Source organism: Diplotaxodon limnothrissa, linkage group LG7, assembly GCF_057381915.1.
Source record: "Diplotaxodon limnothrissa isolate DT_005_m linkage group LG7, D_limnothrissa_male_GT1.1, whole genome shotgun sequence".
NCBI lineage: Eukaryota > Metazoa > Chordata > Actinopteri > Cichliformes > Cichlidae > Diplotaxodon > Diplotaxodon limnothrissa.
Genome location: NC_140602.1, coordinates 43057795 through 43083339, shown reverse-complemented (window position 1 = coordinate 43083339; position 25545 = coordinate 43057795). Strand labels below are relative to the sequence as shown.

Sequence of the window (25545 nt, the reverse complement as noted above, 5' to 3'; positions counted from 1 at the left end):
TGGACCCTGAATAGGATAAGTAGTTACTCATAAATGGAAGCCCATTAAAAAATATACCCAAGGTCTTGTTAGACCTAGAAAGTAGCATTTACAGTTTTACATCTGACAGTTGTGTAGATTGTTAAATCAGCCAATAGTCTAAATTAATTTAGGCCCATTCCACATAATAAAGTGCTGTGAGTATAACCTTTTATCTTTTCCAGTGCTACCATATGATAGAGTGGTAATACAGTTTCATTTAGATTCAGCTTTGAAGTATTATAATGGAAAACTTTGATTATGTGTAACTAAAGGCAAAGATTTCAAAAGGTCATTGATTCTAGAAGATTCTATATCAGGTAGGGAATTGGAAATGTGATCGCCGATATACACTATGCTGCAAGTTTGATAGTGTGGCAAAAGAAAGTAACAAATCCATTTAAGCACTGCCTTTCTCACATGTTATGGATAGAGTGCTTACATGCAAAACACATTAAGCTATTAACCTTTGTTAGTTTGTAAGTCTGAGACTCATTGTGTGAGCCTCAGTAGATTTTATATATTAGTATCGGTTGCACCAGACTAGTTCCAGGTGCACATGGGATTTCAGGTTCATACAAGACAAGGCAGCTCTGACAGCTGTGAATAGATAGTGGTAAACCTGAAAGGAGTACTTAATTGCTCTCTCGAGAAAGAATGAAGGAATCTGTAAACTCTAGAGCCAGAATAAGGAAGGGACTTGACATCTCTGGAAGTCTTCTGGGAGACTCTCACGAATATGGATGTAGGCCAAAAGCAGTGTTTGCGGTTTCTCTAATGGTGTGAAGCAGAGACAGAACATTTCTAAAAAATGGACAAAGGAGACTGATGAAGGGGTTAGAAGAAGGGATCTGACTTCCATCACAGAACTGGGGGAAAGAATCTTGACATCCCAAGATGAGAGCAGTACAAAGTGTGGGCATTGTTAGTATGGAGTTGGAGAGGAGTATTGTTCCTTTTTGAGCGATGCTAAAATCACTTCTGACATCGTGTGGACAGCTCTATAGTAGGTTTATAGATTATACCTTTAGAGGAGAATGATACAGGTCATTCTTATCCTTCTCCAAAATGGACTTCTTCTTAACTTCTCAAACTTTGCCTTATATACCAATTTCCTTGCTTCTATTTTAATATCTTAAGTTCCTAGTAAGTATGCGTCATCTGCAAATCCGTTTTTATTTAATTTTATCGTAAAGTGGAATAAAATAGATCTAAGCATCCAATGTTGGAGGAAAAGAAAAGATAATGATGGTGGATTTACTTGAAGAATAAACGGCTGCTGCAAACTCTAAAATAATATAACAAACCAGCAGCTGTATTTTTTTTTTTGCTCATTTTGCTTTCCTTTTTGTCTGTAAAAAAAGAAAAACCCAGATTTCACATCAATTAGTGTGTATCTTTATTTTTATTATTCTTTATTTTTGAAAATATTCAACAATCTTCATATTTACCAGCTGTCTGGTTCTTTAATGTTTGCTTTTACATCAAAGATCAGGTTGATGCCTGTTTTGAGACCATGCTCATTTATGCTGTTTAACATTCAGATATCAGTTTCATTGTGTGACTAGCAATGCAAAGAAAAAATGCAAAGAGCTAAACCAAAGAGAAGAAAACATGGAATTGGTCTGTACAAATGAGGCAGTGATCTGTGCTGACAGTTCATTATGGCTGGTAAATGCAGCCATGTGGGGGCGGCAGGAGGAGAGACGGGAGCCCTAATTGGAGCGGATGGGAGGGATTCTCATATCATAACAATATCACAACTATTTACATGCTTACACCTCTGGCAACTCAGAGACTTAGAGAGTGTGCTATTAGGGAGGAGATCGTTTTTGCCATGTGAGTTCAGGAGCACTTCATGTGTTAGTATGTGCCTGTTTTTATAATCACAGAATATAAAATCATAAAATACGAAAGTTTAGGTTAAAGAATACAAAAGAATAGTATTTTCTTTCTCTACCAATCAAAAGCATACGTTTACTGCATTTTTTGTTCCAGGGCTGAAAAAGTATGATTTTTTTTGTGTGTTCAAGAAACTAAATCTGCTTTGACCACAATCATTCTTAAGTCATAATGGCTACGATGAAGCGCTTTTAGACCGTAGGAAGTTCTTATAATTGTGGAAGGAAGAGCCGCCTTTCTTCGTGCTTGCACTGCAGGATCTAAGAAACATCAAAGGCCTTAGAAGTCAGTTCTCAGGGCTTTTTCTGAGCTCCTAGCTCCCAGTACGTATTCTCCTGGCACACCAGGGACCTTTGATTGACACAGCATCAGACTGACACCAGCTCTTGCTATGATAAAAAAAGAAGAAAAAAAACAAACATTGGTAAAACATTGGACTGACAGTGAAGCCAAGGCTTTAATAAGACTATGTTGTGGAGGAAATACATCCCAACTGTGACACATACCAAATGCCAGACGGCTGTTACATAATTTCAAATGTTCCTACTGGTGATGTGAATACAAACAGAAAAATAACCCTTGAAGTTATGTAGTTCTTGGGGCGCTACCCTTAGGGCATAGTTCTCAAAGTTTTGATGACTTAGTGCCAATTTAGGAAGCCAACGTATAGTTGAGGGCTTCACAGGGAAGATAAATCATTAAAACATTTTTTTCTTTTGGTGTTTATAATGTGTCTGTTCATAGGATGGTGTTTTATGTTTGTAACTGTGGTTTTTGCTCTAGTTTATACTTTCCTAAGCATTAGCAAGGTCAGTTTTTCTATTCCTTTAGTAAGAAGTCAATTATATTTATTTATTCCAAAGTCAGGAATGTTTAGTGTGAGCTGTGGCTACAGTTGAAATCAACGATAAAATCTCCCTTAGTTTTATACTACTGTTTTTTTCTAATACAAAAACATGGACAAACAATGTCTTCCTGGCGACCAGGTTGTCACAAAATACTTTTATTCTGTGTCATTTGGGAGAGCAGTTTAAAACCATGCATTTTCAATATGTGGTGATTGCACATATATTGTACCGACTTAAATTTGATAACAGTTGGCGTACTCTGTAAATATGTATTCTGAGAAGGAGCTACCTTTGCCAAAACTCCATTTAAATTCCAGGATTTAGCAGAAGGGCTGTGGGAAAAGACATCTGATCCTTTACGTTGACACCACTATAAACAACAAAATCCTAATGGACTACCATTAGTAACAAAGCAATAAGGGTTTTTTTTGTTTGTTTGTTTATGTGTTTCAGGTGCTGTCCCCTCTGACATCATCAGTCCTGGCTGAAAGGAGCATCAGAGTGGTGGATGATAAAGTGAGCGTGACAGAGCTAGGGGTGCAGTTGGTATCTGGATTAACTCTGTCCCTGCAGCTCAGCCCAGGCAGCAACAGGGCTATTGTTGCCACTGCAACAACACAGGAAGTTATTGAATCTCTCAAGCAGGTATGACTTCTATAATAATATATAATATAGGTAATATAGACATATAAACATTTTACATGGCAATTTGACTAATAACTGCTCATCCAACAGTAAGACTAGAGTGGACTTGTTGATGCAAAATTAGCATTTTTCTGTGAGTCTGATTTGGCTTCATATTTGGCTTTATGCTCAGCTCAGTCATAATAGCTTGCAAGTTTAGAAATGGATTAGGTTTATTACGAAGTCTATGGTATTCATTGTTGTTTAGAATTAATTCACTTTTCATATACAAAGCTTTCTCTTTGATTTGCATCTCTAACCATGGAACAGCTCTGTTATTCCTATAATTATAATTTCAAATGAAGGTAGGCTACAGTCTCTTTCCCTAGAAAGGATATTTAGCTTTCAGGAGAATAGTTTTGTATCCGTTCTATCCAATTGTTTCAATGAACCTTTGTTAACACTGACTTTTCTGTCCTCCATGTTCCTCTACTTTATTTTTTAGTGTCTGTTTTTAGTTTATGGTCCTTATGTATTAATAAGAATTGTGAAGAATATTATTTTTACTGTGTAACGTTGGGGTTTTTTTTTTGTTTGTTTGTTTTTTTGTTTTGATTTCTTAGGAGTCCCTCATCAGTGCTTGGCTTCATTTCAGTGACGGATCCATGACTCCTCTAGATAACTACAACCCTGCCCATTTTACCCTGGCAGCCACCTCATTGGATGAACAGGTTGTGGTGGTGCAGCAAAGTCCAGCATGGAAGTGGCCTATCATTGTTGCCAAAGGAGAAGGTCAAGGTTTGCTTGTACGTGTTGAAATGAGCCCATCAGAAATGTGCCAGAAGGGAAAACGACATACTGTTTTAGCCACAGGAATGGCGAGCACACATGTAAGACTTGGTCAAACAGAGGAACAATTCAGACAGCCAGGTGGCCGACGTACACGCCCTGACCCTCCATATTATGGCGGATCTATCTCTGACATGGAAACTGGGTTAAATAACCGTGGAGCCACTACCATCAGGGGCCATGTTCCAGTAAGGCCAAGTGGGGGCCGTCTTTCAGCAGAAGTTGGAGCAAGGGCTCCAAATGAATTCTCTGAATATCCCGATCAGGCCGAGCTGCCCCGGAGCCGCAGCACTGATGAGGACTTGTTGACCTCCCGACGAGGCCTGACGGACTTGGAGATCGGTATGTATGCCCTGCTGGGAGTTTTCTGTCTGGCCATTTTGGTTTTTCTCATTAACTGCATCTCTTATGCATACAAGTACCGTAGCAAGCAGTTCTCCTTGGAGGCTCCAGAGGCAATGCCTCATGCACATGACTGGGTTTGGCTTGGCCAAGAGGAGGGGCTGTGTCTCCAACAACAGCAGCAGGACGAACTGGGCGGTACCCTAGAAGAAGGTAGTCAGCTATTAAATGGAGGCCTCCAGCGAGGTAATACTGGTGGAGCAGGATGTAGCTCAAGTGGGAGGGATCACAGGAATGAGTCACTTAACTCACCCACCACCAAGAGAAAGAGGGTGAAGTTCACCACTTTTTCAAGTGTCAAGTCGAGTAATGGGTGTCCTGCCCTCAGCCCCTTAGCACTAGTGCAGACCAGTGAGATAAAATGGGTATGTCCAGACATCGAGCTCGGAGACTCAAAGGATCTTAGGAACTACATGGAAAAGCTTAATGAGAACGCAATTAAGAACATTGCATAGGGGGTACTGGGTGTTTTCATTGAACTAAAGAGAAACTCACCTGAATGCCTTCAGACTAACAAGGGAAGGAGGGTTACGAAGGAGAGGTGAAGAAGAGACTGAAGCCGCTGTTAAACTGTACACCTTACCATAGCAAGAGGATGGTGCATTCAGTTTTTTCATGAAAGTACTCAGAAAAGGTCGAGCTATGGACTACAAAAAGATACCACAACACCACAGCATCAAGAAGAAAATGTGAAATTAGTATTGTTGCTTAAATTAAATGTATGTTCTTTGTTTCTAGTTTTCTTTCCTACGCACCATCTACACCGCTTTGTTTTGTTTTTTCAAATCGCCATGTTTTAATATCACGTTTGTTGTAATTTTTGCGACTTTCTGTTATTTTTCTAGAGGCTTCTTTCCCTGTCAGAAATTATTGAATCTAGGAGAGTAAGGTTAAAAGAAATTTTGTATTGTAAATAAAAGCAGAGTTTAATTTGGAAGGACTGTATGTATAGCAACATTTTTTAAAGTGATGTATGGTTTTGTTTTGCTTTAGTTTCTTTTCAGTTAGTTTTGTCTCCAGAAAGCAGATCCATGCATGATGTTATTTAAAAGGAGGCATGTGAGTCTGATCTGGTATGCAAACTGAAAATTTGTAGATAACTAATACCAGTACCCCTGGAGACATGTCATTCACTGTGGGTGAGTTTAGCTTTGAATTCAATATGTTGATGTTGGTTTAAGAGATTTATTGGGCCCTACATTTTCCCTCCTTATATTGGTTTATGTAACCTCCTGTTGCATAGTTCACATTAAACTGACTTTTTAGGATTCAAAAGGACAAATTTTGATTAAATCAGAATAGTCAATATAAATATACTGACACAACCAAAAGTATCAAAGACAATCACATTTAAAAAAAATAAAAAAAAATAAAAAATTCTTCATTATAATTTTCCCGTAAAACTTGTCCAGGTTTCAAGTTGTGTGGCCCAAATTAGGTGGACGTCAGAAAACACATTTACAGTGATTTTTCAAATTGCTGTATGACATTTTGAATCCTGTAAACTGTAGAAGAAAGCCCAAATCTGACCCTTTTGCTTTTTGTCATAAGCAGTATTAGTCAGTTCCAACATTTTCTACTGTATGTCTGTTTTAAAATTGGCTGGTGGACTAATTAAACCCTGAAGTTGACTCTTCCTTTTTTTTTTTGTGGCTGTGTGATTTATTGGCCTAGCCATTGTTTTCCAATCTCAGTCCATCAAATACTGCTCTCACGAATAACCACAGAGACAGTGGCTTCATCAGATATCAAAACGATGATTGGTGCAGCTTTTGGAGTTCTTCACATTTCTCTTCAAAAGGCAAAAGTAAAAGATGTTTTTTGTTTGTTTGTTTTTTTATTTGTTTCACAAGTGAATACTGTTAAGATAATATTATATATTGGCTTTACGCCGCACCGTGATTTGAAATAGACAAACCGAAAAAAATATAAACACAATAATATTTTTACCATCATAATGTCAGCCACGAGTTTTGATTCCATAATGTCTGTTTGTTTGCTTTGGAAGCATGGTCTTTGGAAGTAACCAAAGTTGGATGAGTTAGATGAGAGGAGAGGGTAGAGTGTGCCAAGTTAACAGCCAAAATTTGCAGAACTGGTCAGCCCTTTAAGCCCCAGGTAGGTTTTTTAATTTAAATTTTCATATTGAAAATTTTAAAAATAAATCAGTGAGGAACAGTGTGAGCAAAACTGTGAGACCAGATGGCTCAAACGCACCACCTTATCATTATTACCAGTCAAAACCAGGGTTTTAAAAGCATTTTTTCTTTTCCCCAAGCAAAACTACAAATTTGAGACTAAATGCAGGCCCTATGCTATTGAGCAAGTGATACCCATGTTGTTGTACCTGTTTAAAAAATGTTCACCTCCAGTCAAAGTGTCAGACTTTGCGACCTTCATATCACTGTGCTGGATCAGTTTTTACCACAGAGAAACGATTAGCAAGCTGCATCCACAGACACTATGGGTTCATCACACAAATACTTCCTAATTAGTGCCTAGCAGCCTATAAATAAAATAATTGAATTTCACTTATCAAAGATGGAGTTCAGACTTCTTTGGATGATATGGAGCCTGGCAGACAGCTGCTGGCTACAGCTGCTTGTGTTGGCATCCACCTGTCAGTCAAACATTTAAGCCTAAATAAAGTTCGCTCCATCCATCCATTTTCTTAAGCTCTTATATAGCTTAGGGCCACAGATGGGGCTGGAGCCCATCACAGCTTTCATGGGGCAAAATGCAGGGTATACCCTTGACAGGTCACCAGTCCATCACAGGACCAACACAGAGAGACAAATAACCACACGCTCTCACATCCACTCCTATGGCAAATTTAGACTCATTAATTAACCAACTCCATATGTCTTACGACTGTGAGAGGAAGCCAGAATACCAAAGGAAAGCCTATACAGCCAAGGAAAACCCATACAGCCAGGGAGAACACACAGAAAGATCAAAACCATCCAGGAGGGTTGAACCGTGAACCAAAGCAGCAGCACAGTGGGCTATTACCTTTAAAGACCAAAACGATTCTTTGTACAGGCAGTACACATCCTTTCTCTGCTATGATGCTGGGCATTTGAGTATGACATTAGGGCATTTGGGGATTTATTTGGTTTTGGAGCCAGCCTAAACTGACCATTCTTTACATGTAATAATACCCGTGGGCATAATTTGTGTATAACAATTTCCTGATGAAAAAGGTTATAGGCTAAGTGCATATGAGCCCCGAAACACTTGTAGCATACTCAGAAAATTGGTCTTTTTCCACAGGATCACAGACATGCTCCCCTTTCTAAAAGGGCAACATAATTAGGGATTACTTAGTTCAGTCTTATTACATGTTAATGTGGCATTTCCTATGCAATTTGTCTTGCCCACTTACTGTACCTACTCTGATATAATTTGCACCCTAATTAAAATAAACCCAGAGGACCTGTGCATATCAGGAAAGGATGTAAACATTTTCATTTATAGACCTCATGAATGATGTGCTTTTAGATTAATTCAATACATTGCAGCAGATGTACAAAATTGGGGGTATCATGCGCTTATTTTGCTTTTTTATATTTAGCACTTTCTGGTTCTTTTACCTATCTGTAGGTAAAACAGAGGAACAATTCAGTCAGTCAGAACAAAATCTGTCTACCACATCAGAGGATACTGTTATCACACTGGACCACAAACAGCCTGCACTGCCACACTTCTACCTGAACTTCCACTTCCATATTCACTTTAGTCTGAGACTTATACTTCTGCCTTTGTCCTTTGTATGCTGAAGTGCCAGGTACTCTTCTTGCTGACACAGGAATCTCAGGGTCTCTACTCTAGCTAACTAAATAACTAGGAGCACCTGTCAGGTATAATGGAACAGAACCTTTTCACTATCACGAACCATCTCCACTGACATTCATTTTGCAGATACATCACTTGTTATCCCATTCCATTTTCCCCACCGTTGCTATGCCAACAATCCTCAACATGACCCTCTCTTCTTCCCTTCTCCTTACCATTTTGTTTCTTTGACATGTAGGCTGGCTAGCTGGTATAAGCAGTTGCACAGCTGAAAACTGCTCCAATACAAAGTCTGTAATATGAAGTAAGGTCTATGTTTGTCCATGCATGGCCTTGATTCCTATCCTAAATATATAAAATATTCCTGCTGACCAATCGTTTTGACTGCAAAAGGATTGACTATAACAAAGCAAGTCTATGATACGAGTCAACAGAAGCCGCAATGCTAAAATTGTCATGTTGAGTGGGTGTAATGTAGCCCATTACAGCTGAGGATGATGGGATTTGTATGATTAGGTTTAGGTATTTTGTAATAAAGTAAGTTGAAACTGATGGTAAAAAGTCAGTGGATCAGCAAATAAATAAACACTGAAAGGGGTCTGATAACTGTATGCATCCATTTTCATGATAATCTGTCCACCAGTTGTTTTATTTGAAACCCAAGATACCAAGTTCAGTGTGGCGTAAATTCAGGGTCTAACCATGAATGCCTACACTGAGATTTGCTGTAATCCATTGTCAAAGAGCAGCTGGTAACCCACTGGAAACATGAGCCTTTGCACACATATGAGTGCTGTCTTCCCTTTTTGGATGTGTGACAATCATTGTGTCAAGGTGGTGCAAGCGAGTAAGGGCATAAGTCACACAGGATTGGTCTGCAACCATCTAGCAACCAACAGGAAAAAACTTTTCCCCAACTGGTTGATGAGTAGTTGCTCGAGGTTCATGGTAGCTGCTGGGAAATCGGTTGCTAAAGCCTGAGTTACACAAGCCTAAAGACTAGTCAGATACATCACCAGACAACCACTGGCAAACCATTGTTTGCATGGTAGACAGCAAGTCATTACTCACAAACTATTAGCCAAAAAGTAGTAAAACTTGAAAGTGTTTTTCAAACTGGAAACAGAGAACGCTGCCTTCTACAGGGGGGCAAAAAAGTATTTAGTCAGCCACCGATTGTGCAAGTTCCCCCACCTAAAATGATGACAGAGGTCAGTAATTTGCACCAGAGGTACACTTCAACTGTGAGAGACAGAATGTGGAAAAAAAAAATCCATGAATCCACATGGTAGGATTTGTAAAGAATTTATTCGTAAATCAGGGTGGAAAATAAGTATTTGGTCAATAACAAAAATACAACTCAATACTTTGTAATAGAGATGGCACGATACCACTTTTTTATGTCCGATACCGATACCGATATCATAAATTTGGATATCTGCCGATACCGATATGAATCCGATATAGTGTTTTTTAATCAACAAAACTGTTTTTTTAAATATCTTGCTGCATTTTGTATAAGTTCATACTCAAGTTTAAAACAACAACTACACTAAAGCTATTCTGTTATACCTGTATGCAAAAAAAAATGTTTCATAGTTCAGCAATACTGATCAATCTAATAAACTTAAACCTACACCATCCTCCCTATTCTGGTATTTTAAAGAGTACTTAGCGTAAATATTGAGCAACCTAACTAATAGGGTTCCAACTCCCAGCAACAAAAATAAATAAATAAAAAATAGGGAACCACCCCTCACGCTCCACCTCATGATGCTTAATCGACGTAATCAACCTTAATTTGATGCAGTGTGAAAAAAAAATGCACAGAAATCAATTATTTTTCAAGAAATATTAAATAGATTCAACATCTTTCTTCAACAAAATTGCAGACTGCACAGATGGTACCTTCCCAAAGGAAAAAGTGCTATAGCTTACTAGGGTATATATATTAGACTTAATAGTCACTATATACAGTAATTGACTTCTATTCATTTTACATCAAATTAAAACTTTGGGTGTAAGATAATTATTTATTAAAAGCTAGACATTTTAAATGAGAATAAGAAAGAAAACTATGTCTTTGTGCCCCCCTTTTCCCTGTTAATGCCCTATCGGCCCCCCTGGCTAAACTTTGCTAGATCCGCCCCTGCACAGTTACCAGCGTCAGCTACGTAGAAAAAGATCCTGGTGTAGAAAGTAATATTAAATACATTCTAACAACAGCTTATCAAGCTTAAACGTGCTGCTGTTGTTCAGCCGCTGGTTTCCTCTTTCTGGTGCAAAGTGGGCCAAAAGCAAACCAGAGAGACGGACTCGCGACAGAAAAGCCGATCAGCTGATCGTTAAGCAGTTTCATGATTGAAGTAGCAGCAGGAGAGGCAGTCGCTCCATATATCGCTTGTTAAGCTTAACGCAGGAATGCTTTACAAACATTCAGAGATGGACTTACACACTTGCTTTACTTCTCTCGGGATAACTTTGTCGGAGATGAAATGCCGGGTTGCTAGCGAAGCTCCACATGCTATCCAGACCACCAACAGGTCCCACATGCCACAGCCGCTCTATCACGTGATGCATACTGCTCCGACGTGCTAACTTTCTGAGGTGAGTTACGGCGTGTTGCAAGTTTTGTGAGGTGCTTTCGTGATATTTAATGGATCGGATTACATTTTTTATTTTTCTCCGATATCCGATCCAGTAATTTAGGTCAGTATCGGACCGATACCGATACGTGATATCGGATCGGTCCATCTCTACTTTGTAACATAACCTTTGTTGGCAATAACAGAGGTCAAACGTTTACTATAGGTCTTTACCAGGTTTGCACACACAGTAGCTGGTATTTTGGCCCATTCCTCCATGCAGATCTTCTCGAGAGCAGTGATGTTTTGGGGCTGTCGCCGAGCAACACGGACTTTCAACTCCCGCCACAGATTTTCTATGGGGTTGAGGTCTGGAGACTGGCTAGGCCACTCCAGGACTTTCAAATGCTTCTTACGGAGCCACTCCTTTGTTGCCCGGGCGGTGTGTTTTGGATCATTGTCATGTTGGAAGACCCAGCCTCGTTTCATCTTCAAAGTTCTCACTGATGGAAGGAGGTTTTGGCTCAAAATCTCACGATACATGGCCCCATTCATTCTGTCCTTAACACGGATCAGTCGTCCTGTCCCCTTGGCGAAAAACAGCCCCATAGCATGATGTTTCCACCCCCATGCTTCACAGTAGGTATGGTGTTCTTGGGATGCAACTCAGTATTCTTCTTCCTCCGAACACGACGAGTTGAGTTTATACCAAAAAGTTCGACTTTGGTTTCATCTGACCACATGACATTCTCCCAATCCTCTGCTGTATCATCCATGTGCTCTCTGGCAAACTTCAGACGGGCCTGGACATGCACTGGCTTCAGCAGCGGAACACGTCTGGCACTGCGGGATTTGATTCCCTGCCGTTGTAGTGTGTTACTGATGGTGACCTTTGTTACTTTGGTCCCAGCTCTCTGCAGGTCATTCACCAGGTCCCCCCGTGTGGTTCTGGGATCTTTGCTCACCGTTCTCATGATCATTTTGACCCCACGGGATGAGATCTTGCGTGGAGCCCCAGATCGAGGGAGATTATCAGTGGTCTTGTATGTCTTCCATTTTCTGATGATTGCTCCCACAGTTGATTTTTTCACACCAAGCTGCTTGCCTATTGTAGATTCACTCTTCCCAGTCTGGTGCAGGTCTACAATACTTTTCCTGGTGTCCTTCGAAAGCTCTTTGGTCTTGGCCATGGCAGCGTTTGGAGTCTGACTGTTTGAGGCTGTGGACAGGTGTCTTTTATACAGATGATGAGTTCAAACAGGTGCCATTCATACAGGTAACGAATGGGGGACAGAAAAGCTTCTTACAGAAGACGTTACAGGTCTGTGAGAGCCAGAGATTTTCCTTGTTTGAGGTGACCAAATACTTATTTTCCACCCTGATTTACAAATAAATTCTTTACAAATCCTACCATGTGAATTCATGGATTTTTTTTCACATTCTGTCTCTCACAGTTGAAGTGTACCTCTGGTGCAAATTACTGACCTCTGTCATCATTTTAAGTGGGGGAACTTGCACAATCGGTGGCTGACTAAATACTTTTTTGCCCCACTGTAAGTTAAAAGGTGCATATTTAAAAACATGTTGGCTACAGAAAGAGGCCAACAAGTTTCTAGAAACCAAAGGAGATTTTTGGTGCAGCACCCTCTTCGTGACCAATTTCACCTACTGACAGCCAGAAACCTACAAGCACTACTCACCAACCATTAGGGAATATACATTTCCCCTCACAACAGATGGTGGTATCTCATCCAATATAGGGGACATCTCTCCAGCAATGTGCACATGATGTCATGGGACAAACTTCTATAAGTCAGGTAAGTGACTTATAATTTATAACTCATAGTGAGTAGGTTTCATTCTAGACCATTATTGACATGCCTAAAGTCATTTAGGGTTAGGTAATTAAAATTTAAAGGTGGTGATCTAGTCAGCAGACTAAAAAAAATGTAACAACGGCATGCAATTTTACCAGACATACAATTTATATAAAAAGATATTCAAAAAGACCCTCCTGTAATGTATTTATTTACTTGACTGTATGTTTGAACACCTAAGTAAGCCTGTTGTTACTCTTTTCATTAATTTAAGCCAAAATTCTGCATCTATCTTTAAGCCAGAAGAGGCACTATGGTTTAAGAAACTTATGAAGTACTATAGTTTGTGTGTACGCTGGCCAGTGTGCATTTCTAATGGTACTGTATAATGCATGCTTGCCTGTCGTTGTGTGAGTGTATATATATTAAAAAAAGAAGACACACACACTTATACACACACAGTGTGTATAAGTGTGTGTGTCTTCCTACATGTGTCCATGCGTCAGTGTGATTTATGGGTTGCAGTGTTGCAATTAAGGCAGGTCTGATTGTGGCATTGTTTTCTTTATTCTGCTGACATTGAAACACAAGAAGTCTTTGACCCAACTCTGTCTGCAGTTGTAAACAATAAAGCCTTATGGGATGCCGCCATAAGTGACCTGGCGTAGCCCTGAAAAACAAACGAATTGTTCATTAAGACAAAATGAATCATAGCATTTGTAGCAATGTGAAGCTGATCATTGCAAATCCCTGTGGTAATGGTCTTGTTGAGCTCCGCAAACAGACAGGGCTGTGGTTTTTATGCACCTCTTCTGCTGAAAAAACACTTCTACTCTGCTCTGGAATATATGTTTGGTGGGTTTTTTAAAATCCCTAATGATATTTTTGTTTTTACGTCTGTGTTTTTCAGCATCCTAGGGGAATGTGTATTCTGGGTCCCTGAAGTGATAATGATGGCTTGTTAGCTGGTTTCTTTGTTCTGCAGCACAATGCCATACTGACAGGCTAAGAAAATTGCTGTTGGAAACAGTTTTTGTGGAGGGTGTTCAGAAATTGAGGGAAAAAAAGTCACTGTTTGCTTAACAGGATTCTTGAGTGGAGGACCAGAGTGTAGTGGTTTACACATTCGCATAAAAAGCAAAAAATACCCAGTTTAACCCCCAGGAGGAGACACAAGCCTTTGGGGTTGCATCAGGAGGGACATCCAGTGTACAATTCTGGCAACTTAACACATGTGGAGCTATCTACTGTGGTGGCCCCTGGGGAATAAGGGAGCAGCCAGAGTAGCTGTGTTTCTGAGTGGAGGAGATTGTTGTTAAGGGGTCAAGTATTTATATGGCTTAATAGCTCCTGTGTTAGTTTCGTTGAAAGAAAATGATTTAAATTTTTGTTCATTTTAATCTAAACATCTTTAAATTTAAAAATTCATCTGCGATTATGAGTTGCATGTATCACTTTGACTGTAAACTGTTTGATAAACTGTCTGTACACAGTCTCTTCAATAACTTAGCCTTAAATGGGATGGCTGATGTGAACCCCTCAGTGACAAGAGCAGACAATATTAGTTTTAAAATGCTCTCTAGGCTCACAGTATCTCAGTGTGATGTGGAAGATGAATCATCTGGCAATGACTGATTCCTTCTGTAACAGACTGATGAGTCAGATGTGAACAGACACCTTATTACATTTGAAAGGATGAGCTAATTAAAGCCTCCTGAAGCTCTGGAGCTCTGCGTTCATACCCAGAGCTTCAGAGACAAGCTCAGGGACCAGCTCAAGTCTTTACTCTCTACCCTGGAAATTCAGTAGTGATAACTTGTGTGCCAGAGTCCAAATGAAACCTAAGTAGTTGAAACTTGCTTTGTCTGATTTCAAAACCCGGTTAGACTGCCTTCCAAAAGGCAACACATTCACCAGCAGTGTGGTGATGAGATATGTTGTCTCTAAAAGAGATCAAACTAGACTCCTGGGAAGGTAGAGTAATTGCAGCTGATGGGCAAGGAGAGCATTGTACTAATTTTGACAGTCACCGCTCTACCAATTTGCTTCAGTTTGTCCTGCAGCCACCATTTTTATGAAATGCTCAGTAAATCACCGTAGACACATGACTCCTAATAAGCAGAAGTAAACAGATGGATGGATGGAACGTTTAGACTGAGACATTTTACTGTTTCGTGAAAAATAAAAATCTTAGTTTGAATCTAATGGCATCAACACATCTAAAAAAAAAAAAAACAAGTTGTGATGTGAAGCACAGCAAGATTGGAACAAGGCTGTAACTAAGTTTTTTGGGTTTTCTTTGGTAATTTGGTAATTTATTTCAACATGTGAACAATATACAGATACATTTAGAAAAGAAAATAAGAGAGAAAAAATACTATACAAAATACATACAAAAAAACATTCTGATTAATTTACATGTTGAAAGGGAGTGGGAAGAAGTAAACACTTATTTAATCCCACCCCTTTGCCATAAATTATCAGTTAATATTTAGTCAGCTTCCTTACTGATATAATTTGTAACAAAAAATAGTGAACAGATTTCTGATATACTATATACTATAATTAGAGATGGACCAATCTGATATTACATATCGGCATCTGTCTGATACTGACATAAATTACTGGATCGGATATCGGAGAGATATAAAAAATGTAATCCGATCCATTAAATATCAAAAGAGCACCTCACAAAACTTGTGACACGGCATAACTCGGCTCATACCCGTAGCACCTCGCAGCAGTATGCATCACGTGATAGAGCGGCTGTGTGTATTTGTAGCCTCGCTACCAAACCTGTGGCATTTCATCTCCGAGGAAGTTATCCCAGAGAGAAGTAAAGCAAATGTGTAAGTTCATCTCTGAATGTTTGTAAAACATTCCCATGTTAAGCTTAACAACCGATATATGGAGCGACTGCCTCTCTCCCTCCCTTCTCCTGCTGGTGCTTCAATCCTGAAACTGATTAATGATCAGCTGATCGGCTTTTCTGTCGCGAGTCCGTCTCTCTTCTTTGTTTTTGGCCCACTTTGCACCAGAAAGAGGAAACCAGCAGCTGAACAACAGCAGCACGTTTAAGCTTGATCAGCTGTTGTTAGAATTTATTTAATATTACTTTCTACACCAGGATCCTTTTCTATGTAGCTGACGGCTGGTAACTAGTGATGTGCGGATCGATCCTGAAATATAGATTCCTCCGATGCCAATCATTTATGTTCTAGAATCGATTCTCACATTAAAATATCGATATTTTAGTAATTTAGAGTAAATTTGTAGTTTATCATCAACAGGGACACAATGGAAAGAAACTATAACACTCGGATTGTCTACATTCAAAGGAACTACTTCCTCTTCCGCCTTTCATAGTCATGTCCGAAATACGGCTGTATAAATGTCTCGCAGCACCTTGGTGTGCGCACGCACAACAATGGCTGAGCGTAATTGTGCGGACGTATTTTACCTCCACAAACAGCTGAGACGTGGTTAGCGATACATGTGGCAAAAAAGTGCTCCAAGAGTGAGGTGTTGTGGTGTTCTGACAAACCATCCTACTTTGGCAAAACGTCCTACCCGTAGGATAATTTTACGGTGTCCCCTGACAAACAGTCCTACTTTGGCAAACCGTCCTACCAGTAGGATAATTTTAAGCTGCCATATGACAAACTGCCCTACTTTGGCAAAATGTCCTACTGTACGAAATTTATGCACATTTCTGCTGCCAAACAATAATTCCAGCACCAATTTAAGTAGGTATGACGGTTTGCCACTTAACTTTGCCCATCAGAGTATGTTTTTAGCTGATATTCATAAAGCCAGTTCGGTTTGACACTTCTTTTTACCCATTAAAGTGTGCTTGTAGGTCACGTTCACAAAGGTAGCATGTTTTGGCACGCAATTCTTCCCGTCAGAATTATGCTTCTAGTTTATATTAACAAAGGTAGCATGGTTTGGCACGTAATTCTTCCTATCAGAGTATGCTTCTAGTTTATAATCACAACAGTAGCATGGTTTGGCACTTGTTTGTAGAAGCAGTCTGCATGCCAAGGTGCTTAAGTTATACAGCTGTCACTATTGAAGTGATTGGAACACCTGACTATATAAACTTTGACAATGAACTCACTCCATTATAGTTACAGTATATACAGTGGGGCAAAAAAGTATTTAGTCAGCCACCGATTGTGCAAGTTCCCCCACTTAAAATGATGACAGAGGTCAGTAATTTGCACCAGAGGTACACTTCAACTGTGAGAGACAGAATGTGAAAAAAAAATCCATGAATTCACATGGTAGGATTTGTAAAGAATTTATTTGTAAATTAGGGTGGAAAATAAGTATTTGGTCACCTCAAACAAGGAAAATCTCTGGCTCTCACAGACCTGTAACATCTTCTGTAAGAAGCTTTTCTGTCCCCCACTCGTTACCTGTATGAATGGCACCTGTTTGAACTCATCATCTGTATAAAAGACACCTGTCCACAGCCTCAAACAGTCAGACTCCAAACTCCGCCATGGCCAAGACCAAAGAGCTTTCGAAGGACACCAGGAAAAGTATTGTAGACCTGCACCAGACTGGGAAGAGTGAATCTACAATAGGCAAGCAGCTTGGTGTGAAAAATTAACTGTGGGAGCAATCATCAGAAAAGTGACGACATACAAGACCACTGATAATCTCCCTCGATCTGGGGCTCCACACAAGATCTCATCCCGTGGGGTCAAAATGATCATGAGAACGGTGAGCAAAGATCCCAGAACCACACGGGGGGACCTGGTGAATGACCTGCAGAGAGCTGGGACCAAAGTAACAAAGGTCACCATCAGTAACACACTACAACGGCAGGGAATCAAATCCCGCAGTGCCAGACGTGTTCCGCTGCTGAAGCCAGTGCATGTCCAGGCCCGTCTGAAGTTTGCCAGAGAGCACATGGATGATACAGCAGAGGATTGGGAGAATGTCATGTGGTCGGATGAAACCAAAGTAGAACTTTTTGGTATAAATTCAACTCGTCGTGTTTGGAGGAAGAAGAATACCGAGTTGCATCCCAAGAACACCATACCTACTGTGAAGCATGGGGGTGGAAACATCATGCTATGGGGCTGTTTTTCTGCCAAGGGGACAGGACGACTGATCCGTGTTAAGGACAGAATGAATGGGGCCATGTATCGTGAGATTTTGAGCCAAAACCTCCTTCCATCAGTGAGAACTTTGAAGATGAAACGAGGCTGGGTCTTCCAACATGACAATGATCCAAAACACACCGCCCGGGCAACAAAGGAGTGGCTCCGTAAGAAGCATTTGAAAGTCCTGGAGTGGCCTAGCCAGTCTCCAGACCTCAACCCCATAGAAAATCTGTGGCGGGAGTTGAAAGTCCGTGTTGCTCGGCGACAGCCCCAAAACATCACTGCTCTCGAGAAGATCTGCATGGAGGAATGGGCCAAAATACCAGCTACTGTGTGTGCAAACCTGGTAAAGACCTATAGTAAACGTTTGACCTCTGTTATTGCCAACAAAGGTTATGTTACAAAGTATTGAGTTGTATTTTTGTTATTGACCAAATACTTATTTTCCACCCTGATTTACGAATAAATTCTTTACAAATCCTACCATGTGGATTCATGGATTTTTTTTTTCCACATTCTGTCTCTCACAGTTGAAGTGTACCTCTGGTGCAAATTACTGACCTCTGTCATCATTTTAGGTGGGGGAACTTGCACAATCGGTGGCTGACTAAATACTTTTTTGCCCCACTGTATTTACTGAATATATTTACAGATACATATATTTGACATTTATAGATCCAACAGAACACAGGGAGAAAGAACTGAAAAAGAAACAGTGTACAAATTATGCACATTTGTCGCACAGGTGTTTGACCAGGCTGCTCTCATATTGAGCACATCCAAAATGTGCCCATCTGGAACAAAACTCGCACTGCACCTGAAGAGGGAGAAGGGTAGGGGGTGTAAGTGTGTTAACCAACATTGTGAATTTGATGAGAAAATAATTACAACAGTGGCTTGCAAAAGTATTCGGCCCCCATGAACTTTTCCACATTTTGTCAGATTGCATTCACAAACATGAATCAATTTTATTGGAATTCCACGTGAAAGACCAATGTCTCTACCAGTCTCTAGCTGGTAGAGACATACCCTAAAAGACTGGCAGCTGTAATTGCAGATAAAGGTGGTTCTACAAAGTATTGACTCAGGGGGCTGAATAATTACGCGCACCCCACTTTTCAGTTATTAATTTGTAAAAATTGTTTGGAATCATGTATGATTGTTGTTCCACTTCTCACGTGTACACCACTTTGTGTTGGTCTTTCACGTGGAATTACAATAAAATTGATTTGTATTTTTGGCTGTAAAGTGACAAAATGTGGAAAAGTTCAAGGGGGCCGAATACTATTGCAAGCCACTGTATATTGCATTTGTGGTTTATTTGTTTTACCATTTCAATCATACTGGACTCAGGATCGGCTTCCAGCATGGAACAAACCACACAGTAGTCATCAGCATTACCTAGAAACACACTGGCGTTCAACCTAACAGTTTTTAAACAAAACTGAAAGTGCTATTGCAATACAAAAGCACATGACTCAACTTACTTTCATGTTCTAGCAGTTCGCAAGCAATTTCAGTGCGCTGCAGCCCAATGGCTTCTGGAGTGGACAGTAACCTCTCCACTCAGAAGGTAGTGTTTGGCAAACTGTAAAATATGTTACAGTAATTGGAATTGATTAACTTAATTCTAGTCAAATACAATAAATACAATTAAATACAATTGCTTATTAAATACCTTCAACACTAAAACTCCACAACTGCTGGAGTCCATCTGCTTGTTGTGTGGCAGAGTCTCCATTTTCCAATCCACTCGGGACTCTTCCTTTCCTTTCATCCTCAGAAAATTCCTAATAAAAATAAAACAAGTTTTTAAAATGTAGCCAGCATTTTGCTCTAAATAAAAAGAAAAAAACCCCCCACAAACCAAACAACCCAAAACAGAAAATTAATGAATGATGAATACCTCCAGTTACGCATAACTTTCCTTTCATAACAACCTTCATTTCCAAGAGGGTCTAACAGCAGTACAGATTGTGAGGAGATTTTGACAACCTAAAATAAAAATTGTATTTAGTAGAATATGTGTATTACACTCACTTAAGTAAACATAATCAATTGTAAGCATTTTCAAAATAAGAATATGCTGCTAAAAAGAACAGTAAAACAAAAAAGAGAAAAAACACATGAGGTGTGAACATGTACCACAAGGATCCAGTGTGCACCAGAGTTCAGTGAGCACAACCAAATGTCCTCAGCCGGAAACAACATCTGTGGAATATTTTTAAGTTTATAAAGGTTTAACATCTACATTACCTTGCTGACACATTTAAACTTCCCAGAAAACAGAGAGGTTGCAACAACGCAAGACAACTGATACACGGGTTTCTGAAAAATGCAAGATTTTGTTTTTTTTAAAAGATTACAAAATTGTATAAAATACCTTTGTGAAATAACCGGCATACGTTCTTACTTGCCTTTTTGTTTCCTAATGAGGCAGTGCAGGTATGTATCAATGACCTGTTTGGATTAAAAGAAGATTATTTTTACAGACCACCACTACGACCAAAAATGATTACTTCACTTACCTCATCAGAAAGCCACCCACTGTCCTCCAGTGTGCGAAAAGAAGAGTCATACAATTTGCATGGCCCAACCACTGCCTCCACACGCCCGGTGTCCTTTGCAGCCCAAAGCCACTTCACTAAAAAACAAAATATGATAAGTTTCTTTAGTAATAACAGTTGCCATTTGAAAATCACGGTCAATGGCCAATGGGCCACAAGCAGACAAGGGCCAAAGGGCCAACAAAATAAACATGCCAGAGGGGAGTAGCTTTATGTAAATCAGAAATTAGCCAAAATTGGACCAACAGGTCAAAATTAGTAAGAGGGGAGAAAAAAATAAAACATTCTATCCATTCGACTAGCCAAACTGGCAACAGTTGACCAACCGGTCAGAATGAGATTTTTAGCTATGCCACCTTTTTCTTGCACGCTGGGTTTCTGGGGGGTCACTGGTACAAGCTCTTCTGGTGCTTGGACTGATTTTACCTGAGCTATTTTTGGTGCAAACTGAATGACAGAGGATCTGTTATTTTGCAGCGCTTCATGATGACGCTGAGGACTGCAAGGCCACATCTCAGAAGATGGGCTACTCTCAACAGGTTCAGTTGGAGTTGAGACTTGGACAGGGTGGCTTCTTCTATAGGGTTTAATGTGGTCAATACTGTATAGACTTTTTAAAGTATTTCCCTCAGCGTTTTTCAGTCTAACACATTTTCCACTGAAGTCATCAATTGTGTAGGGACCTGAAAAATCCGGTTCAAGTCTTCCTCCTTTTCGCCCACGTTTCCTCATATTTAGAAGCAGAATTTGATCCCCTACATTGTACACAACATTTTTGTACTTTTTCAGGGCCCGCTTGGCATATGCAACCTTTTGCTTGTCTTGTGACTTCGCAATGTTTTCTTGTGCAGTTTCTTTAACTGCATGTTGTGCTTCACTTTCAGACTGTACATAGTCACTGTACCTTTTGTCGTCTGGCAGAATGATGTTGGAAATCTAAAATTTTGTAGATATTAGCAATTAAAACAAGATGATATCATATTCATAAAGACATTACTGGGTTTTTTTCTTAAATGGTTTCAATTCTTAGTTCTAACATAGAAAGAATTTGACAAACACTCACCGGCACTTGAGCAGGCACTTCTGATGGAAATACTGCTTCTCTTCCATACATCAGAAAAAAAGGTGTGTATATTGTTGTGGTGTGTACTTTTGACCGCAGTGAAAACAGGGTGGGATCTAGATACAGCTCCCAGTTATTCTGCTGGTCATTCACCAGTTTTCGGAGGGCTCTAAATGCAGGCATAGAAATATGTAAAGACAGTAAGTAAGACAGAAAGTTTAATTAGAAGTAAAGAAATTAATAAATTATTAAGTAACAATTAAGTTTGAATAACATAAGTAATGTTATTAAAAACTGATAGATAAAAATTAGGCATACCTTTTTATGTTGTCATTGGTCTTTTCATCTAGACAATTGGTCTGTGGATGGTATGCTGTTGTGACACTTCTTTCAATTTGCAATAACTTGCAAAGATCAGAGTTGAGCTTCAACAGATAAGGACAAGGTTATACTGCTTATACAAGCACACAAGAAAAAATCTTTGACCCCAGTGAAGTAAAGTTAAAAAATGTAACTGAAAATTATTTAACAGTTACTTCATTCACAAACTTTCTGCCTTGGTCTGACAAAATCCTTTTGGGGCAGCCATGTCTATATATAATGGAGCACAAGTGCTGGGCTACCTCAGATGCAGATTTTGTTTTTAATGGGAAAGCTTCAACCCATTTTGAAAAGTAGTCAGTTGCAGTAAGTATATACTGGAAGCCGCTTGAAGTTTTAGGAAGAGGTCCAGTAAGATCTATACCAATAAGTTCCCACACTTCAGACACCTATCAAGGACAAATTAATAATTTGAATAACAATTTGTATAATGTACACATTGACATTGATGGTTAAAATTAGGTGGCAAACCCTCCTGCCTTTATGAATATGAGCTACAAGCATAGTTTGATGGGTAAACGGGGCATAATATTTACCTGAATACACTGCAATGGTTGCACAGCAGTCAGTGGTTTCCCAACTTCATGACACTGGTCACATTCCAGAATCTTTAAGGTAAAAATATTTATGGAGTTCACGTAAATGTTCAACATTCTCATTTGTAAAAAAAACAAAAACAAAACGAAAACACTTAATGACATATTCTCTAACAAACAAACAATTTAGCAACAATACTTTGTGTGCGTCTTCAAATTATCGGACATTTAGCGTTTTGTGTGTGCCAGTGTGTCCTCCAATTGGAGATGAATGAAACTCATGAAATATCTTCCTGGCATCATCCATGGTTTTTACTACTCTTCTGGTTCCAACAAAGAGTTCTCCATCTGCAGTAAAACAATATATATTTAGAAATTAATTTAACCACATATATGAGTTGTTAGTATTAACAATAAATTACTGACCCTTTTGTTTGAATTTTGAGGCATATCTTCTGAGGTTTTGCCTCTGAGCCTTGTCATATCCTGAAGGGTAGGAGCCCGCAGAAATGAACGCGTAAATCTCTTCCCACTTCTTCTCCATATCTACGATTGTAAGTAAACATTTTCTTATGAGCTTCAATATGTGCAGTTAACAATGCAAATATTTTAACTTATTAAATAACGACATTACCGAAACAGCCTTAAAACACCGAAGCTGCGGACTCAAAAGTGTTGTGCAAATACCACGTGTCCAGTAACTTGACAGCAGACTTCACCAAAGCTGCAAATTCGACAGTTTTGTGCAGAAAGCAGATAGCGACTTCACTTTCATATTGACAAGCAATCACAAAGGCTTAAAAAATCAAGTATCAACGTCAATAAAAAAGTACTAATACTTACTACTTACCTATTCTCCTGCAAATATGACAACGGAGTAGCGTGAAATCACAGCCAGATGCGCTTAGCTTCCCTTTTTGTGTTGTGCGCATGCGTGCACATGCTCAGGAACAACGGGTAGGACGGTTTATGGGGTAGGAGAAATTCCCAGAACAGGTGTCATACTAGGGAGACATTCAAAGGGGTTGTTGGGGGGGGGGGGGGGGGGGGGGGGGGTAAATACATTTTACAGTGTTTATTTATCGGACAAAATACGTTAAATGTCACCGTTATTATTGGACGGCCCCGAAACAGCGGGAGTATCCAAATTCAAAGGCTACTTCCACCTGAGGACCCGGCCTTCGCGGTCTAAAGAAGTGAAGCTCTGCCGTCTGCTCCTTTCTATCTAAAATATGACCGGGCACTGACGTAAACTCTTCTGTTTAATCATTTTCTGTTTGACATTTATTCATCTGTATCAGAACCCCGAAGGAACCCTCCCGAGGGATTAATAAAGTTAAATTGAATTTAATCTAATCTAATAACTTTAATCTCAGCCAAACCGATTTACTCACGAACAAATAAAACACTGAAAAAGCCAAACAATAACATTTTTAAGTTATCAAAGTGACTTATATATCATGTTTAACCCGATAACCCGACATGGTTTTTCAATTTTGTTGTCCGGGTGGAAAATCGGGAGAAATTCGGGAGAATGGTGGCTCCGGGAGATTTTCGGGAGGGGCACTGAAATTCGGTATTCTCCCGAAAAAAATCGGAAGGGTTGGCATGTATGGTTGTGGCAACATCACTAACCTTGTCAAACACCTCAGAGTAAATCATATCACAGAATATGACGAGAATATTGAGGCGAAATGAAGAGGAGGAGAGGGACAGGTGCTGCTAGGGCGAGACAGACGTCTCTCAGGGAGTCCTTTAGTGCTGCAGGCAGGCAAGGTGTTCAAATAGCGCACAACTTCAGTTTTTTTATTTCTATATGATGGACTCTGCATTATTAACAGCAGTGGCGGTCCTAGCCTGTTTGGTGCCCTGGGCGAAGACTCCCTCTGCCCCCCCCCCCCACACACACACACACACAGGATTGTGCATTAAATGGTAAATGGTCTGTAGTTGTATAGCGCTTTTCTAGTCCCTAAGGACCCCAAAGCGCTTTACACAACCTGTCATCCACCCATTCACACACACATTCACACACTGGTGATGTAGCCACAGCCACCCTGGGGCGCACTGAGAGAGGCGAGGCTGCCGGACACTGGCGCCACCGGGCCCTCTGACCACCACCAACGGGTGAAGTGTCTTGCCCAAGGACACGACGACCGAGACTGTCCGAGCCGGGGCTCAACCTCTCTCTATATACTATATGGTTTGTTTTTATTTTGTTTTATTTTGCGAGTTGGTTATTAGACGCTGCTCCAGCCAGCCAGAGAATCCCCCGCCGCCCCGGCCTCTCCTCCCTGTGCCGCAAGCAGCAGGCGCACCTCGCAAACGGAGGGCGCCCTTACTCCCAGCAAATGGGCAATAGAAAACCGATCGGTGCCTATGCCATTCCCAGTATGTGCTGGCATGATGTCACACAGCATGAGTACGAGCAATTTTTTTTTTTTTTTTTTGCCGATGCCCGTGATGCCACCCCCCACCACGGTGCCACCCCGGGCAACCGGCCGTGTTGCCCGTATCTAAAACAGCTACTGATTAAGTGATAAGAACAAGTAATCTGATGTCCTGTAATCATTATAACACTATAATTTGAGATACAATAAATAAAGTATCGGTATCTGATCAGTATTGTCGATACCACCCTGAATATTACTTGGTATCGGATCGGAAAGGAAATCAGTGGTATCGCACATCACTACTGGTAACTGTGCAGGGGCGGATCTAGCAAAGTTTAGCCAAGGGGGTCGATAGGGCATTAACAGGAAAAAGGGGGGCACAAAGACATGCTTTTCTTTCTTATTCTCATTTAAAATGTCTAGCTTTTAATAAATCATTATCTGAATCTTACACCCAAAGTTTTAATCTGATGTAAAATGTATAGAAGTCCATTACTGTATATAGTAACTGTTAAGTCTAATATACCCTAGTAAGCTATAGTACTTTTTCTGTTGGGAAGATACCATCTGTGCAGTCTGCAGTTCTGTTGAAGAAAGATGTTGAATCTATTTAATTATTCTTGAAAAATAATTTATTTCTGTGCATTT

At 40.0% G+C, this 25545-nt stretch overlaps 2 protein-coding genes across 2 annotated transcripts in view; one reads left to right on the top strand and one right to left on the bottom strand.

Annotated features, from left to right (window-relative positions):
* The window catches only part of LOC146628845 (transmembrane protein 132C), a 139567-nt gene extending 134469 nt beyond the window's left edge, over positions 1-5098 (top strand). The window contains exons 8-9 of the mRNA XM_085357085.1: positions 3222-3413; positions 4016-5098. Of these exons, the coding sequence (XP_085213211.1) occupies positions 3222-3413; positions 4016-5098 (1275 nt within the window). The remainder of the gene's footprint in view (positions 1-3221; positions 3414-4015) is intronic.
* Positions 5099-18681: 13583 nt separating this feature from the next.
* Positions 18682-23048, bottom strand: LOC146628844 (uncharacterized). The gene is made up of 8 exons (XM_085357084.1): positions 22931-23048; positions 20486-20601; positions 20375-20417; positions 20278-20285; positions 20103-20168; positions 19864-19952; positions 19636-19747; positions 18682-18774 (listed from the first exon to the last, which is right to left on the bottom strand). Exons 1-8 carry the CDS (start codon positions 23046-23048, stop codon positions 18682-18684), a joined length of 645 nt encoding a protein of 214 aa, XP_085213210.1.
* Between the last annotated feature and the right edge of the window lie 2497 nt (positions 23049-25545).